This window comes from Microcebus murinus, chromosome 2 (assembly GCF_040939455.1).
Source record: "Microcebus murinus isolate Inina chromosome 2, M.murinus_Inina_mat1.0, whole genome shotgun sequence".
Classification (NCBI taxonomy): Eukaryota; Metazoa; Chordata; class Mammalia; order Primates; family Cheirogaleidae; genus Microcebus; species Microcebus murinus.
Window position 1 is genome coordinate 24,198,548 of NC_134105.1, and position 17,407 is coordinate 24,215,954.

General features: G+C 52.7%; 1 protein-coding gene across 3 annotated transcripts in view; it reads right to left on the reverse strand.

Annotated features, from left to right (window-relative positions):
• The window catches only part of CSMD2 (CUB and Sushi multiple domains 2), a 570,274-nt gene extending 553,550 nt beyond the window's left edge, over positions 1–16,724 (reverse strand). For 2 of the 3 annotated variants that reach the window (XM_075996375.1, XM_075996373.1), the window contains exon 1: positions 16,344–16,724. In XM_075996375.1, the coding sequence (XP_075852490.1) occupies positions 16,344–16,530 (187 nt within the window). In that variant the 5' untranslated portion in view covers positions 16,531–16,724. The remainder of the gene's footprint in view (positions 1–16,343) is intronic. The other variant, XM_075996374.1, reaches the window with a different exon arrangement.
• Between the last annotated feature and the right edge of the window lie 683 nt (positions 16,725–17,407).

A 17,407-nucleotide genomic window follows, 5' to 3' on the forward strand; every position in this document is an offset into this window, starting at 1 on the left:
CCATCACAAAGTTGGGTTGCTTGGAGGGAGGGGGGGGGGAGAGATGTTTAGGAGTCTTGCCCCCCACCCAGGGCAGTCTCAGCAGGGGGGGGTGGGACTTCCTTTCTGCCCATGCTAGGGAGGGCTCAGAGGGCACCAACACTCCCTGTTCTACCTGAAACGAGTGGGTAGAGCAAGCCCGTCATTTGAGTGCCCAGAGCTGCCCGGGAAAGTGGACGCGGAGGGTGCAGCAGAGACCCGGCACCAGCCCCGATCCTGCAGTCGTTCTGAGTGTTCGATGCCCAGGATGTCCGCATACAGTGGGAGGAGGTGGGCAGCCCCAGCCAGCCCCAGGCCAGCCCTTCAACGTGATACATGAAAAGACCTGTGCTTCCCAGAGTACCAGGCACACGTCCAGCCATTGATGAGCGAATCCGTCCCTTCCCCTCCCTCTGACCACTCTTCTTTGCCTTTTCCCCATCTGCCGCAGCCCCAGAAGGGGGGCGTGTTAGTGGCTCATCAGTTTAAACACCTTCCAAGGCCCCTGTCACCCTAAGAGCTCAGACTCTTTGCCACTTCTTCAAGGGCTACCGACCTCTCGCTGACCCTTGTCGTGCCCGTCCCCTTCCACCCCAGGGAGTGAGCCCCTACATCTGCCTGGCTGGAGCATGAACCGCCAGGTGGAGGAAGCCAGTTCCGATGTGGGAGTCCACGCCGTGGCTGCCGCAGTTGCATTATTGTGCTCCATCCACCCCAGAGAAAAGGGCCGAGTTCCAAGCCGCCAGCAAAGACGCAGGAGAAGGTGTGGGAACCGTTTGAGAGGCAGAAGCCCCCAAGATTTGGTTAGTGAAAGGGAATGGATGGGTGTGGAATCGAAGGATCATTCCGCAGGTTTCTGGCTTAGGAAAATGCATAACTAGTGGAATAATTTGTGGGGGTGGGGTGGTGAAAATTCAAAGAGTTCGGGGTGGTAGAATTGCTGGGGGTGGGAGAGAGTCACATCAGCGACAATGGGAAGGAAGAATCTGGTTTGCGGCATCCTGGCCGTGGGGGCCGTGGGTGGTGTGTGGGGCCACAATTCACGTGCAGAGTCTTGACGGAAGACCTAACTACGGAGATTAGCAGCACATGGATAGTGGCATGAAAGCCATAGGAGGGAATGAGATGAATTAAAAGAGAAGGCCAAGGCCAAAGACCTGGAAGCACCAATATTAAAGCAAATTTTACATGGGGAGCAGTGATGAGCAGTGTCAGATGCTGACGAGCGGAAGCGAGGGGAGAGGACAGTCAGAAGGCCAGCGGCGGGCTGTGGCCGGGCTGCGGCAGGTCCAGGAGCCAGGAGACACACTTGGATTTGGTAAATAGGAAGTCACGCGGTGCCCCGGGCTGGAGCACTTCCCCTGGAATGGGGAGGGTGGAAGCCAGATGACAGCCGCTAAGAAATGAATTGGCAGACACCAAGTCGAGAAGCATGGCTGGGGAGGAAAGGAGAGAGACAGGGTGACAGCCAAAAGGGGGTGCAGAGTCAGGGGAAGGGCTGGTTTTCAGTGTATTTTAAGATGCAAGCGAAGCATGTGCATGGGGAAGGTAACAGAGGGGAGAGCAGGGCTGGAGAAATGGGCACGGGGGCACCAACTATGACAGTGGCGTTCCTGGGCCACACAAGGTACAGCGTCCTCAGCGCCTCCTGCACAGATTTGGCTGCAAGGTTCACGCAGCTGTTTCCTTTAGCATCACCCTTTCTATGAAGCAGGAAACAAGGTTGTTCAGTAGAGTGAGTGAGTGAAGCTACCCCAGAAATAAGAATGGTCCCAGGATGGAGCGTGCGGTCAAGAGTCAGGACAGGACACACCAGGGACTGAGCTGAGTGGGAGGTGCCAACAAGGGCTGGAGAAAGAGGAAAGATGGGTGTAGGGTAGGGTCGGATGGACTTCTAGCTTCAAAATCTGAGGCCCACAGACACTGGGTAGGTTCAGATCCACAGAAGTCTACCCTCTTACCACCCTAAATGATCCTACTCTTTTCAGACTGATGGGCTCATTCTTACTAAGGTGTTGATGACTAACATCTCCCATACGATTTAATTTTAACAATGGCTTCCAAACCAAAGATTTCAGCAATAACTGAATTCTCCTGAAACACAGGCTGACACAGACCAGCTATCTCACTGCTCCGTATCAAAAATTTCCACCACTCCCTGGCCCAGCCTCTCAGCAATCCTTCATCCTGTGAAATCTGCCATCATTTGGTGTGGCAACAGAAAACAGAAAGGAAAACCTCACTGTATTTTTGCTGCCCCAGAAAGCAGCCACCAGGGTGTTCAGTTTGATCTGACAGCCACTTGATGAGCATTTATGCATTTACTCATTCATTCACTCACAATATATTGAGCATCTGCCATGCTGCAGGCACTGTCCTAGGTGCTGGGGACACAGCTGTAATAAACCCTCCTTCGCTGGGGTATAGACTCGCTACAGGGGGCAGGAGAGCTGCGTGCTCTGAGCCAGGCACTCTGCAAGCACGGACCTCTGCAAGCATGACTTCCAGGTCAGGACTTTTGCTCCATTTTATGAATGTGACAACTGAGGCCAAGAATGAACTAGAGCCAGAATTCGCCCTGGGCAGGCCTTACTCCAAGTTTGTGCTCAGAGAATGCATCACCTAGTACTTCTCAGACTCTCACAGAGACACGATCACCTGGGATCTTGTTAAAACACAGATCCAGTAGGTGGGGTGTGGAGTCTGAGAGGCTGCTTTTCTAAGAAGCTTCCTGGCAAGGCCTTGGACCTCACATTAAAAACGAAGGGCCTCATGCTTCCCAAACTCATCTGATCATGAAAACTTTTTCCCCACCAGGCATTTATCTAATAGTCCCTACCTCACTTCCTGAAACCCAAGGAATGAATGAAACTCAAAGAATGGCTTAATAAATGAATGAATGCTGTCCCTGGGTCTCCCAGTGTCTCTGTACTTCCCACCTTAGCACCCCTATTTGCATAACTGTCAATTTGCCTCAGTCTCCCCGCAAAGCCCCTTGGATCTACCAGGGACTGCAGACTCTCTAAATGCCCTTCCACTGGGCCAGGGTCCTCCCACCATGCCAGCTCCTGGGCCCCACCCTCTGGAATTCCCCACCCCCAGGCAGCCCTCTGTCCTAAAATGCCAGCCGGCCCCCACCAACAGACCCAAAGAAAATGGCATTTTGGTGCCTTGTGTCTGCACTTCATAGAATATTAAATCTAGAATAATGGGAATTAGTACACCAAAAAAGTTGAGGATAAGACTCCCTCGAATGTCCTGATTTCTCACCTAACAAATCCCAGGCCAGAGGAAAGACTTAAGTGATTCCGGAGCTGGGAGCTGTCAGGCCAGCCCTCACCACCCGCCTTTTGTGAAGTGCCTTAAGCAGTTTAGGAACTAATGCAGCCTCCCGGGCTAGTGCTTTCCCAGTCTCCTCTGGGGGCTGCCTAATCTCATCCACACAAATCTGGTCACTCTGGTGACCACCCTGGGCTGCCACCATCTCTGGGAACAGGTCCTGGTGCCACCCAGCAGTGTCCTGGCCAATTATTAAACGAAGGGCAGGAGGAGGGAAATGAGGAAGTGTGGGCTGACGGGTGCAGACAGAGCCTTGGCTCTAAAGCCATCGAGGATGAGATCTTCTTCTGGTCATTCTTGGGTGGGGTTAAGACTGGGCCATCAGCAGGTGAGCAGGAAGAACTCATCAAAGATACAGATCCCCACACCTTGCTCCTAGACACTCTGGTTAAGAAGATCAGGAGAGGGCCTCAGAATCTACATTTTTAACTGAGAAATCTGTACATTCATTAAGCCTATGGGCTCTGGAACCAAACGAGGTTTAAAGCCAGGCTCTCCCCCTCCCTGGCTGTGTGGTCTTGGGCAAGCAACTTAATCTCCTTAAGCCTCAGTTTCCTCAACTGCGAAATGACCAAATTCTTGGGAGCAAGGCTTAAGAGAGGAATGTGCAGCTCTCACGCAGCACAGGGCCTGAGTGTTGAGTAGGGGCAGCTCCCGTGAGGAGGATGATGATGATGATGATGCTGACGGAGCAGGGAATGCAAAGGGGTTACCCACAAACACAGCTTGCGGGTTTAAGCCTTTGCCCCGGCCCCTCGCTCTGCCCCAGACATCCTCCCCCCATAGCGTCCCCCTCTGCTCGCTCTTGATGAGCTGCTGGCACCTTCTGAATGAAGCCATGAGGCCTTCCCTGTGGTCCCCCACCCCCTCCTCTGTTTGCTTAGAGCTCCCCGGGCCTTTGGCAGCTTGTAACTGTCCTTGGAGGAGGGAGCTCGGTTTGAAATGGCATTTGGATCCAGGATCCCAGCCTAGGGGCGCTGCACTAGGTACACCATGAATGTTCAAAAGAACCGGCCCACTGGTCCTAAGCAGATGGAGCAGCCAGAGCCTTAAAAACTCTCCTTGTTAGCAGAGCTGCTGGGGCGAAGCCTGGCTGAAGGGAAGGCCATGGGAGGGGGGCCTGGGGGCGCTGAGGCTGGAGGCCACAAGGTCAAAGGTCAGGAAAGGCGCTAACTGATGGTGAGGCTGGGGGTGGAGAGGAGGACCCTACAATGAGGATGAGGAGTCCTGGTGTCCCTGGGGAAGAAGAGGGACCCAGAAGAAAGGGAGGAGGGAGGTAAGTGGAGGAGGGAGAGGGAAGGGGAGAGGCAGAAGGACCGCGATGGTGACAGGCACACACGCCTGGACGAGGGAGAACGCAGCAGGTCTCCCCACTGGCAGCGTCAAGCGACCTGCTGAGTCAGCCCCAAGCAGATAGATTTTCTATTTTCATTTTCTTTCTTGATGAAAGTTTCGTGATGTTCCCACAGGGTGAACAGACCTGTGATTTACGATCCACGATTTACGGAGTGGGTTTCAGGTACTCTGACAGTTCCAGCAGCCGTCTACTCACCCTGGGAGGACGGGGCACAGGGTGGACAGCGCGTGGAAGGAAAAGGGTCCCCTCACCCCTCCTTGCCGACCTCTTCCTGGTGGGGCTCTGAGTGCCCACGGAGACCTGCCTTCCCCAGGGCGCCCTGCCCTCACTGTCCCCCACCCTGTGCCTCTGGACACCAAGCCGATCGGGCCACTCCCCTGCTCCAAACCCTCCAGCCTCCTCGTGGCTCTTGGCAGTTGGCAGCCTTCCTCCAGACCCGGGGACACCTCGCTCCCACTCAACCAAGAGCCTGGCGGATGAGCCTCTGCTGTCCTAAGACGTTTCCTATTCGCCCTCTTAATCTGCTCACTCCTGCTGACCCTGCAGGTCTCAGCTCCCTGCGAGCTCTTTCCCTGACCCTGCAGTCTGCAGAGTTGCCATTCTTCTTTTTTTCAAATTGTGATAAAATACACATAACATAAAATTTACCATCTTAACCATTTTGAAGTGTATAGTTTAGTGGCCTTAGGTACATTGCATTGCCGTGCTGCCATCATCACCACCCACCCACAGAACTCACCTTGCAAGACTGAAAGTCCGCGACCATTAAACACTGAACGCCCCATCTCCCCTCCCCCAGCCCCCAGCAACCACCATTCTACTCTTTGTCTCTATGAATTTGCCTGCTCTAAACATCACACACAAGTGGAATCATGCAGCATTCGTCCTTTTGTTTCTGGCTTCTTCTTTTCACTTAACGTAATGTCCTAGAGGTTCATCCGTGCTGTAGCAGGTTCAGAATTTCTGTTGTTATTGAAGCTGAAAGATATTCCACGTAAGGACCAAGCATACTTTGTTTATCCATTCGTCCGTCCACAGGGACCTGGCTTGCCAACACCATTTGGCGACTGCGGATCACGTTGCCACGAACATGTGCACAGTTGCCCCTCTGTGTACACTTACCACTGGAACCTGCCTATGTCCCAGCGCATCTGGGAACTCCAGAAACAAATGCCTGCTGAAGGGCTGAGTAATCCCTCACATCCTCTGGCTGGAGCACCCATCCATATTAATTAATATGTACTTTAACTGGGGACTTCAAGAAACACAGGGCCTTGGACCAAAAGAAAGATCTGTGGAATACAGGAGTCCAGGGTAGAGAGGAAGGCTTGGGGTCTCCTCCAGGCCCTCCATACAGACAGCCAGCCCTCCAAGAAAGTGGACCCAGGTGGGCCTGAGACCCCACCCTGCCCCCCAGCTCATCAACATCCTCATGTCTCGACTTTCGCCTCCCCCAAAACATTGATGGATCTTACCACATCTAAACAAAGCATTTCTGTCCAGAGAAAGATGACATAAACAAAATAGACAGATGAAAGATTGGAAGAAGTTATTCGTGAACCCTAAAACTACCAAAGGGTGCTATCTGGACTATTAAATAGAACTTATTCAAATCAATCAAAAAAATTTTTTTTAAATTTAAGACACGAAATCCAATTTAAAAATGAGCAAAGAATATAAATAGAAAATTCACAAAAAGAGGAGCTCAAACAGCTAACAAGCATATAAGAGATGTTTAAATTTACTAGTAATCAGAGAAATGCAAATTAATACAATGAGATGGTACTTTACACTCAGAAGAATGGCAAAAGTAGAAAGGTGGCTAATACTGGGTATAGACGAAGATGTGGGAAGACAAATCTTAGAGGAAATGAGACCTGCCACAGCCAGTGGAAAACACTATAGCAGATTACAGAAAATTAACGTATTAACTCAGGGATCCCAATCCTCCGTTCGTATCACCCAAAGTGATTCTCACACAGGGGTCCAAACAGAGCATGTGCAAGATGTCCTTCAGGCCTTGCAGTGCGGCGGGGAGGAGCTGCCCACCACCCAGAGGTCTCCCCCCAGGGGGATATTTACATAGAAGGAATAGTGAGGAATGCTAACTCATCATGCAATGCAGCAGTTAGAAACCACACACTGCACACACACAAGGAGCATGGCTAGAGCTTTAAAATACGGTGCCAAGTAAATAAAGTAAGAAACCAGATGAAATTTATAGTTCAGTATCATTTATAGAAATTAAAAACATATATACATACAACCAACTCTACATATTTTATAAGGATCCATGCAGATTTCAAGACATATCACACACAGCAGAATGGGCACCTACTGGGAGCACAACAGCAGCCTTGGGATCAGGGATGAAGGGAAGAAAAAGTTTTAAATAAAATGAGAGGAATCTCGCACAGACTGAGGATCGCAAAGTGCTATGGGCTGAGAGTAGGATCAGCTCAGTGTTATGCCCCTGGGTGGGGAAGGAGCCGGAAACAAAACGCATCAACTGTGCCTTCCAGGAGATTTGGGGAAACATCACTGCAACACTGTCCTCTTTCCATGCCTCTTAGAACAAAATGTCATAGGAGATGGGAGTCCCAGTGGCCCCTAAGAGCAGGGACTTCTCATCTCGCTAGAGTTAAAGGCCTCATTCCGCTCTTGTGCCCTGGATGGATGTGCTAGGCAGTGAGAGGGCAGCCCCGGCAGGCACTTCGCCCACACTCAGCTCTCGGTGAGGGTGGGCGTGTGGGGAGAAGGCGGCGACCAGTGTGTCTGATGGGCTCTGGATGGGGATGGCTTGTTTCCTCCTGTTGGAGTTCTCGGGAGCAGTCACACAGGCCACCAGAGGGTGAGAATGGACCAGGGCCCAGAAGCTCAGCAAATCCTCCCTCTGTCACCCACTCCCCTGAGCCCTGGTGCATAGCCAGGCAGGCTGTCGGCAGAGGTGGTGAGCTCCCCATCCACGCAAAGCCAAGCCAACCTAACCCCCAGGCCAGATCTCCCATGGATGGGGCTTAGACTAGTAACCTTTTTGGTCCTATTCTAACTTCTCTGGCTCCTTTTTTTGTTTTGTTGATTAAAGAGCTAATCCAAATTCATCATTGCATAGACAAAGTGTGTATTATTCTTCCCATTTTACAGGTGAGAAAATGGAGGCCCAGGAAGATGAAATGTTTCACTCCCGATCACATAGGTTGCCAGAGGCATGACCCAGGCTAGAAGACTGGCTTCCTGGCTCCCAGGCCAAACAAGGCCTTCCTCCCAGCAGAGCATCTGCCCTACGTCAGCCCTTCTAGGACTGCACACATGACAGGGACCAGGAGGGCAGGGCCACACAGGTCCCTGGCAGGAGGGAATGCCATCATCAAGGTGGCTGTTTTCATGCTAAGAATATTTTAGCATGGACTGAAAAGAAACCATTCAACTGTCACCTCTTTCTTATTGCCAATTCCACACATCAGCCCCATCTCCTAGCCTCTCTCCATCCCTGACCCCAACTCCTGAAAAGGTGATGGAGGAGGCCATGGGGGCCGCAGGCAGGAAGTGAGACTCAGGCTGGGTGGGGGAAGGGCAGGATCAAGCAGCAACCTGAAGACAAAGCTCCAGGGGCCTGAGTCGACTCTACCACACTTGCTCATCTCAGAAGGGGCCATCAATCATTCTGCACAAAATGCTTGCACATTCTCTGATAATACACTTGTATCTCAAATTTCAAAGTCTCTGCTTTTTCCCTTTAAAGTTACAACCGTCACACTCGCTTACTTTCAATCAATAAATAGATGGAGTTACTTAATAAGAGAATTTATTCTGTTTTCTATTTGAAAACCTAGAAGATGGACACATACTATTTTTTGAGGTTTCTGGATTATAATTGCACTTAATTGAGTATAAATTAGACATTGGCAGGGAGGAAGGCTACTTGTGCTGCAAAATGAGCCCTTATTTTCTGCTCTAGACCACACGGGAGATTCTCAAAGAAATTTCTAAGAGTGATTGGGTGCTCTCAGTAATTGAACTATACATACATTATTTTTAGCATCGTAAAACTTTCTTATAATGATAATATTCACATCCCCGGAAAGACCAATTCAGTTTAAAATTTTCCAATAATACAGAAACAAACAGATAGAAAGTAGCAGGCAGTTTCTAGTGGGAAGATCCCCCAACAGAGGAGGGCCCTGGAGGGAAACCCCTACTCCACCCTGGGCCCCCAACATAGTGGCTCTAAGGTAGGCACGACGCCTCTCTCTGATGTTGGACTTGACATGAGCCGCCCTGGTGCTCCTGGCTTGTGCCAGGCATATTTCCCTGATAGGGTTCCTGGTGGTGGCCACATGGGACCCCCAGCTTCTCCCTGGAGAAGGACTCCTTACAGCAGGGAGAGGAGCCTCCAGCATTTTTGGTCCCGTTTCTGGGACCAAGGGTTGATGAGGACTTTTTGTCTGCGGAGATATCACAGTTCAAGCAAGAAAGAAACTGACCCAAGTTCAAGGAGTCCTGGGGAGGAAGATGAGGATTCTACAAGAATGTGGAGCAGGTAAAGCTATTCCTGGTGTGTTCCCTCCATTCCCATTTCCTCTGTTCAATTGGCTATAAAACCCCACCTCGTCTCCCAGTCTCACATTCCAACTCACCCCACCCAAACCGCCCAACAGATCCTGACTCACTCCCATCTCATGCCATCCCACTGCATCTCACCTCCACCCATCATTTCCCAATCGTCCCGCCCACCCCATACTGTCCCATCCCAACTTATTCTGACACATTCCCACCCCATCTCATCCCATCCCAGTCAACCCGTTGAATATTCACATCCTAGCTCTCAAGTCACCATAGCTCACTCAATCCTGTCCCATCCCATCCACCACCTATCCCCTCTCCCTACCCCATTCATGTACCCCAACCTACTCTTGATCCTGCCCCAACTCACTCCTTTCTACTTGATCTCAGGCCATCTCAAATTACCCTACTTCTCCAATCCCACCCCATGCCCTCCCCTCTCATCCCTTGTGTGGCCAAAGTTGTCATCTGTGAATGCGTACCGGGTCATGACCATCCTTCATGTCACATTAAGCTCCCTGGGAAAGCCAAAGGGTCTCACCTTCCCCCCAAAACTCTACGAACAAAGTGTGCAATTGGGTGCGAGAGGAGAAAATGAGATACAGAGTCTCATCTTCAAAGGAGGAGTATGAAAAGATAGAAGTCCTGGGGGTTGAGCTCTCAAGAGTCCAGGGAAAAAAATAAATAAGAATTTGCTTTGTATCTCTTAACTTACAAGAATAAGGAAAGAGCTCTAAGAACCACACCATCATTTTCAAGTTGAGAAACTCCCACATTGCTGAGCCCACTCTTTGTTCTCTGTGGATCCAAGGGAGAACCAACTTCTACATAAAGCTAGCGAGCCCTGAGACAGAGGATCTGTGGGGATGAGGACTCTGCAAGAATCCTCCATTTGCAGGTTCACCCAGATGTGCCCCTGTTATTGGGGAAACTCTCCGGACCGGGCAGCAGGCAGAGAGGGGTTTGGGAGGCCATATCCCACCCAAGGAGAGAACACCCCGCCAGGAGGGCGGTGCAGTGGCATTCTCCAATCTCTAGGGGGAGCTGGAGGGTCCTCCCTCTTCACCTCCCCAGAAGAGGAGCGCAGACCTGAGTTGATGGCCTGGTGAGTTGACCAGGTTCTAAGGCATGTGCTTTCAGCCAGAAGAGCAAAGAGGAACGACTTTCCCCACTGCATATAGCAGCGCCTTAGAGTGGCAGAGTGTGTGAATTGCTTTTCTTAATTCTAAGCGGCTGGTGCAGAAAGCAAGTAGACTGTAGTTGTAACAGTAATAATGGCATCTAATACACATTGAATGGCAAGAATGGACCCAGCACTGTGACAAGTACTTTCCATAAATAAAGACAATGAGCCCTTGAGTCAGGTAACCCTGAGATTCAATCCTGCCTCCTTTACCTACCTGCTCTGGGTAGGTAGGTCATACTAGGCCAAATTATTTAGTTTCTGAGCCTCTGTCTCTTCAAATATGGCATTACAGTGAGAACTGAGTAGTCATGTCTACGAAGCATTTACCCAGCACTCAGTAAAGGAGAGCTATCATGCTTGTGCAGATGGGCTGGGGCTGCCACCCACTTGAAGTTACCCCTTCACCCATCCCTACTCTTCCCAGCTCCCACCTGCCTTGGGAGTGTCCAAGAGGATGGTCCAAGGGAAAGGGCACCCTGGGCTCCAGACAACCTGCCTCTCATCCTCTCCCCAGGTGTCTACTGGGGAGTGTCTACTCAAGTGTCTACTATGTGCTGTGAGCTGGGCTACAGTGCCCTGCCTGCGCTCACAGTCCTGTAGGGAAGAAAGACCATCGCCATCTCATTAAGCAAGAAATTCCAAGATGTCCTGATGAGTTTTACAACAGAGGAAACATGGGGAGTCGTGAGAGCCAGCAGAGTTCCATCTAGATGGGTGTTTGGAGCAAGAAGCCCAGGATGACTTTGCGGCCACCCCCAGGAGCTTGTGGTGGAGATGGATGGCCAACAGCCACTTGAGGACTGGAAGTGTGGGTGGGACCCAGGCCTCCAGTGCCAAAAGCAGCACCGCATAACTGATGGGGACAGCCCAGTGGACGAGCAAGGCTGAGGAGGGCAGCCTGGGCAGAAGCTTCCAGGGGCACAGCACCATCTGGGTCCCTGAGAAGTTGACCAGCAGTGTGGTTCTGAGTAAAAGATTTGGATTCGGGTGGCCCTGGATCCACACTCTGGCTTAGCCATTTACTCCTTGCGTGGATAAGTTATGTGTCCTTTCTGAACCTGTTTCTTGGTCTATAAAATGGGGATAATGACACTGCCGACCTCACTGGGCTGCTGGGAGAATTGAATTAATACATGCCAGTGCTTGAAACAGTGCCAGTGAAGACTCAGTGAACATTAGGTATTGCTGTGACTCCCCTGGGTGCCCAGAACAGCTTTCTGAGCACTAGGTGGGGGAGGACATGGTGAGGGCACACAGAACTCCTGGCTGGTTCCTTTGTCCTTAGTGCTTCTGTTTGCCCCCCCCCGCCCGCTTCCATTTAATAGGCTCATTTGATGAGGTAGGTGTGGCACTGGGCCCATTGCATCTCTGGTTTCTAATCCTTCCCAAAACGCAGGAATTACTTGTCCCTGTTGCAGGTTAGGAACCTGAACCTTAGAGAGGTCTGAAGATCAACTAGGTCTTCAACAAGACTCTGCTGAGCCATCAGATTCCCCTAATCCTGCTGGTTTGATGATGGTGGTGAAACAGGCAGGTCAGGCACATGAGTGCTGCTGAAGCCACCTGCTGGGCTATTCTGCACAAGCTCACACCTTGCAGTGTGCAAGACGCCACAGTCTGGCCCTCCAGTCCCTAATGCACGATTCTGGTCTCACCTTTAACAAAGCTACACACTCACCAGCCCTAGATATGGTCAGCGCTCTCTGCTGTAGTCAGCTTATTTTTTAAAAAACCATAAACCCACGGCTCAATTGCAAATGGAAATTCAAATCCATACACCCATTGGTGACTGAGCAGTTAAATGTCTCTCTCTGGCGCGAGGTTGTGGGGAGAGTTGTGTGCCAAGAGCTTGTTCTTGCATTGGTTCTAGAATTTAGGGAGTTGTCTCACCAATCTGTGCCACTTAGTTGTGGGGAAGAGCAACTGGGGATCAGGTGTCTCTGTCCTGGCCTCCTGGACTCCTACAACTCCTGATTTAGCCTTATCAGTTCCTGGAAAACTATTCAAGAAGAAAAATGTAAAAAATCATCTGAAAGAACAGCTATACATCAAGCCCGAATTCTATGCCAGGTCCTGACCTAGGTGCTGGAGCTACCAAGAGAAATAAGCACTGCCCCTGCCTTCAGGAAGCCCACAGTTTCCTATGTCAGGCAGACAGACGAATGCTTTTAATATAATTCAATTTGTGCTATAATAGAATACTGGGTACAATCAGTGCTCTAGCCCACAAGAGGCCGACTAAAAGCAAGCACTCAGGCAAAGTATGCAAAGTAGCAGAAATTTTTTTAAAAAATAATTTAGTTTTTGAGTTTTTTTTAAAGTCATTAAGTAGTTGGCATGTGAAAAATCAGAACTTTGTCAGAATTCCTTATAGTTTAACATTGCTTTCATTTTTAATTAGTTATTAAGGGCGTGGGAGGTATTATAGCCTTTTCAATGCTTGGGGCTTTTTTTTTTTTTGAGACAGAGTGTCACTCGGGGTCCCTGGGTAGAGTGCAGTGATTGTAGGTCACTGCAAGCTCCATGTCCTGGCTGTGAGCAATCCTTCTGCCTCAGCCTCCTAGGTAGCTGGGACTACAGGGTGTGCCACAACACCTGGCTGGGTTTGGTGGTTTTGTGTATTTTTTTGTTGTTGTTTCTTGTTTCTAGAGACGGGGTCTCACTGTGCTCAGTCTGGTGGCTTCTTAATCCAGGGGAAAGTAGCTAGGTTTGAGAATAATTGAAGGTATAAAACTGACAAAACTTGTTGGCCACCTGATATAAAAGGAGTTGAGGATGATCCGAAGGTTTCTGAGCTCAGTAACTGGACAGCTACAGGTACCACTGGCCCACACAGGGAATACTGGAGGCTTAGGAGAGATGCTAATGAGTTTGTTTTGGAAGGGACACATCTAGGTGAAAATGTCCACAAGTCAGGTGGATATATGGGCTGTCTGGACCCAGAGTTTCTGTGGACTAGGAAGCCAATAGACATACATCAGGAGAGACATCTTGGCAGGAGAGATCTGTCTAGAAGCTTTACAGTGTGGGAGGGGAAGGGATGGACATGGATAAGCTCACCCAGGGATGGAAGAAAGGGAGTGGGCAAAAGCACACAGAATGGAATGTAGCAGGCCTCATACTCCAGGGAGGGGAATGAGTGTTGGTATTAAAGACTGAGAAGGAACACACAAGAAGTAGGAGAGAAATCAGAAAAACATAGTGTCCCGGAAGCCCAAGGGAGAGAAATTCTAAAAGGAGTGACCCAAAGTGTCCAAAGCCACAGAGGTAAAGAAAGGACAGAGAAAGTACAGTGGATCTGGCAATTAGTTAGGATGGTCATCGGCCAGGAGGCTGGAGTGTTCCAGTGGAGTGCTGGGGACAGAAGCTGGGCTGCAGGGAGTGGCTGGTAGTAGAGAAAGTGAGCTGAAGACCCCTTTGGAGAGAGTATACTGTGACACACAGAGACGTGTGTGTGGCTCAAAGAAGCCAGCAGGGCCCGGAAGGTTCCTGGGCCTGTTTTATGTCAAAGATGAACCTGTACATTGGCCTGGGGGCAATGTGTTATTAGACCAGAGGATGGGTAGAGGGAGAGCTGGTAACCCTGAGAGCCCCTAAGGTGGCTGGCGTGGGGGAGGGGGCAGGACACAGGCTGAAGGTGTGGAAGGAAGAGGGCAAAGGCAGATGAGAAGTCTCCCCTTTTTCCAAATTCTTCTATTCATTTTATCCAGTAATCGCTGACCTAAAGGAGAGAGCCAGTTCAGTCCTGAGCGTCTTTTAAAGTCTACAGTGCGACGTGAACACTAAATAAATGTGCTTCCCCCTCTAATGTGCCAAAGCCTGCCCATCTTCCCTCACCAAGTCCATTTCCTAATCATTGCCGCCTGCAAGGCCAAACGGCCCATCTAAATGCGGGAAAGGTTTGAAAAGAAACGCACTGCGAGCACGGAGCAGGGCCTGCCCGGGAGCGGCGACTCCCTCCCAGACCGTTCACACTGCGCCCCGCCCCCAACTTCTCCACTGACCAAAGCCTGCAGCGCGAATCGAGCAGGATTCCAGCACCGCGGAGCAGGGTGCAAGCGCCAGGGAGTCGGCCTTTTCCTCTCCCCAGCGGCACGACATGGCCAAGGGGCAGGACAAATCTAGCCAGAAAAATAATCCACTCGGATCCAGAGTGATTCTCCAGGCAGCTAAGCCAGACTGGGGGCCTCACCTGGACAATCGTCTAAGAGGCCTGACAGCCAGTAGCAGCGGTCCTCCCACCGCCCATGTGGCAAGTCTGGGTGACCAGCGGCGACGGTGTGGACAGCCTCCCAGTGGGTGTGGGTGTGCGCGAGGCCAGAGCTCCCAGGCCCGCGCGCCGCGGGCGCCCCTCTCTGGGTGTCAGTGGCTATGACTCTTAGCAGAACCTAAGAAAGTCTGGTCAAGTAGGGATGTGAGAGCCAGAGCTGGCTCAAGGCGCCCTCCCTGACCGCGAACCCCAACATTTCGAGGCTGAGGGGTAGGCGGCACGGTCTGCGGAAAGGGGCTCGCAAGATGCTGGAGGCCAGAGTGGACCAGAGAGCTCACCACTCACGGGCTTGCCGGGGGAGGGCTGCACTTTCCAAGAAGGGGCACTGGGGTGGCTGAGGCCAAGCCTTCAGGGGTTCAGTAGGTGGTTAAAAAACAAAACCAAAAAACCAAAACAAACCATAACAACAACAAAAAAAAACCCCTCACGGCTGCAGGCTGGAGGTGCCCTGAGTCCAGGCCTGGGCATCAGGTGTTTCGGGTTTTCTCCACCAGTGGGTGTCAGTTCTGGGGCTAAATAAAAATGCGTCCCTGTTTGGACCCGTCCCCACCCGGGCACACGGAACTTTCTGGGTTGTTGCTAGGGCTGGTGCTGTGGGTTCAATGGGAGGGAATCAGGCGAGGCCAGTGGCCTCCACTGGGTACCGGGTTCCCTCGAAGGTTCGCGTGCCTCCCTCGCAGGCTGCAAGCTAAAGCCAGACACTGGCGAAGTTCCGGGACTGTCAGCACCCGCCAGGTCTGCCCCCTCCCGGACTCGGTCGTGGCGAGCCGGTCCCGCCGCCGGCGCCGCCGCCGCCGCAGCCGCAGCCCGGGCGCTCGCTCGGCTGCAGCAGGGCGCGGGAAAGGGCACTTTGGCGCGGAGTGAGAACCAAGGGAAATGTGGCGGCGCGGAGCCTAGCAGCGACACTCCCTCCCCCGTCCCCGGCTACAACCCCTGTCCCCTCCTCTCCGTCGCTCACCATCCTCCAGCCCCCACCTGAGCCCTCCTGCAAAGAATGCGCGGGACCCCCACCCTAGGCGCGCGCCCACCTGAACCCCCTCCCAGTTCCGACTGCCGAGGGAGGGGGGTGTTTGGGGAGGGGGACGGCGGCCGCAGTCTCCGGGCGGCTCGGGTGGGGGCAAGGGCTTCACCGCGAAAAAATGGGCGGGGGCAGGGAAGGGCAGACCTTGCGGACGCGCAAATGGGGAGGGGGCGCGCCGTTCCTCTCAGGCCCCCAGGACTAGCGTGCCTAGCAGAATCCGGAGCCTAGGGAGTACGGCTCCGGGAAAGTTTATCCGGAAAAAGCCAGGCACCTTGGGAGCTAGGAGGCTGGAGAAACTGAAGCCACAGTCCAGGTGCCCCGCAACCCCGGGAGAGGATATCTGCCTCCCAGGCCCCCACACGGGCGGGATCGGGCCAAGTTGCGGCTGGGGTTGGTGGTAGCAATCAGGGTGTGGGTGGGGGCGAGGACGTGGCTGAGGGTGGGGTGGAAGACAGAGGCAAGGATGAGGAGGTGGAGGGTTAAGGCGGGGATGGGGCGGGGGAAGGGACTGCGAGCCGGTCAGGAAGGGTGGGCTCCGGCTCGGGTGGGGCGCGCGGCGCCGCCGGCTCCCCGGCGCGGCCGGACTTACCCGCGGCGGCCGAGGCGCTGAGCAGCCCCCAGCCCAGCAGCAGCAGCAGCGGCGGCGGCGTTGGCGGCGGCGAGCGGCCCCAGCGGCTCCCCACGCCCGGCACGAGCGCCGAAATCCCGGCTCCGCCGCGAGCCCTCCCCGCGGGGCAGCCGCAGCGCCCCAGCTCCCGTCCCCGCGAGCGCGGCATGGCGCGGCCGGCAGCGCCGAGGGAGAGGCTCCGCTCGCCGCCGAGGAGAAAGGAGGTCAGGAGAGCTCTGGAGCTTTTTTCTGCTCGGAAAAAATCCCGGTACGCGGGAGCCCTGAGCTTCTGCGGCTGGAATGAACCAAGTGTCCGCCCGGCCGGGGAGAGGCGCGCTGCGCTCTCGGAAATGACTCGCTCCAATCCCGCTTCGCGGGGTTCGCGCCGGGGGGCGGGGGGTGAATTATCCCCGGATTAATCACTCCGGAGCCGCTTCTCCGCCGCTCCAAATGCTGGGGGAGGCGCAGCCGAGGAAAAAATATTGGGGGGTGGGGGTTCCTCTTCAGCGCCACCTCCACCTCCAGATAAACCACAAATTACATCTAAAGGGTTGTTTATTCCTGTTTGTTTTACAATTGACCAGTTTCTTTTAAGTTCAGTCCTCCCGTTTTCATTTATAAGATACCCCATTAATACACCCTCCACACACACACAGTGACATAGACACACGCACTCACACACACAGGCATACACACACACACGCCTCTTCCACGTTTGGAAATTGGAATTCTGTCTGGGAAAGGTAACCAAAGAAGGACGCGTTCTCCAAGTCGTGGCTCTTACTAGCTGATCTTGGGTGGTGGCTTTGAACTTGCAATCTGGGGCCGGGGGCGATGCTTAAGAGCCTCATTCACAATAGCCTCCTACCCCAGCCCAGGAGAGAGGTGTGTCTGTGTAGACTGAGTCAGGGTTAAGAATTAGAGGGCAGGTGGGGTGGTACCAGGGGTTACCGGTTCATTAGACACTGTGCGGTGCCATCCCTACCCTAACACGAAACATCGGGATGAAGGAAGGAATGCTTGTGTTGGGGGCGGGGGGGGGGGGT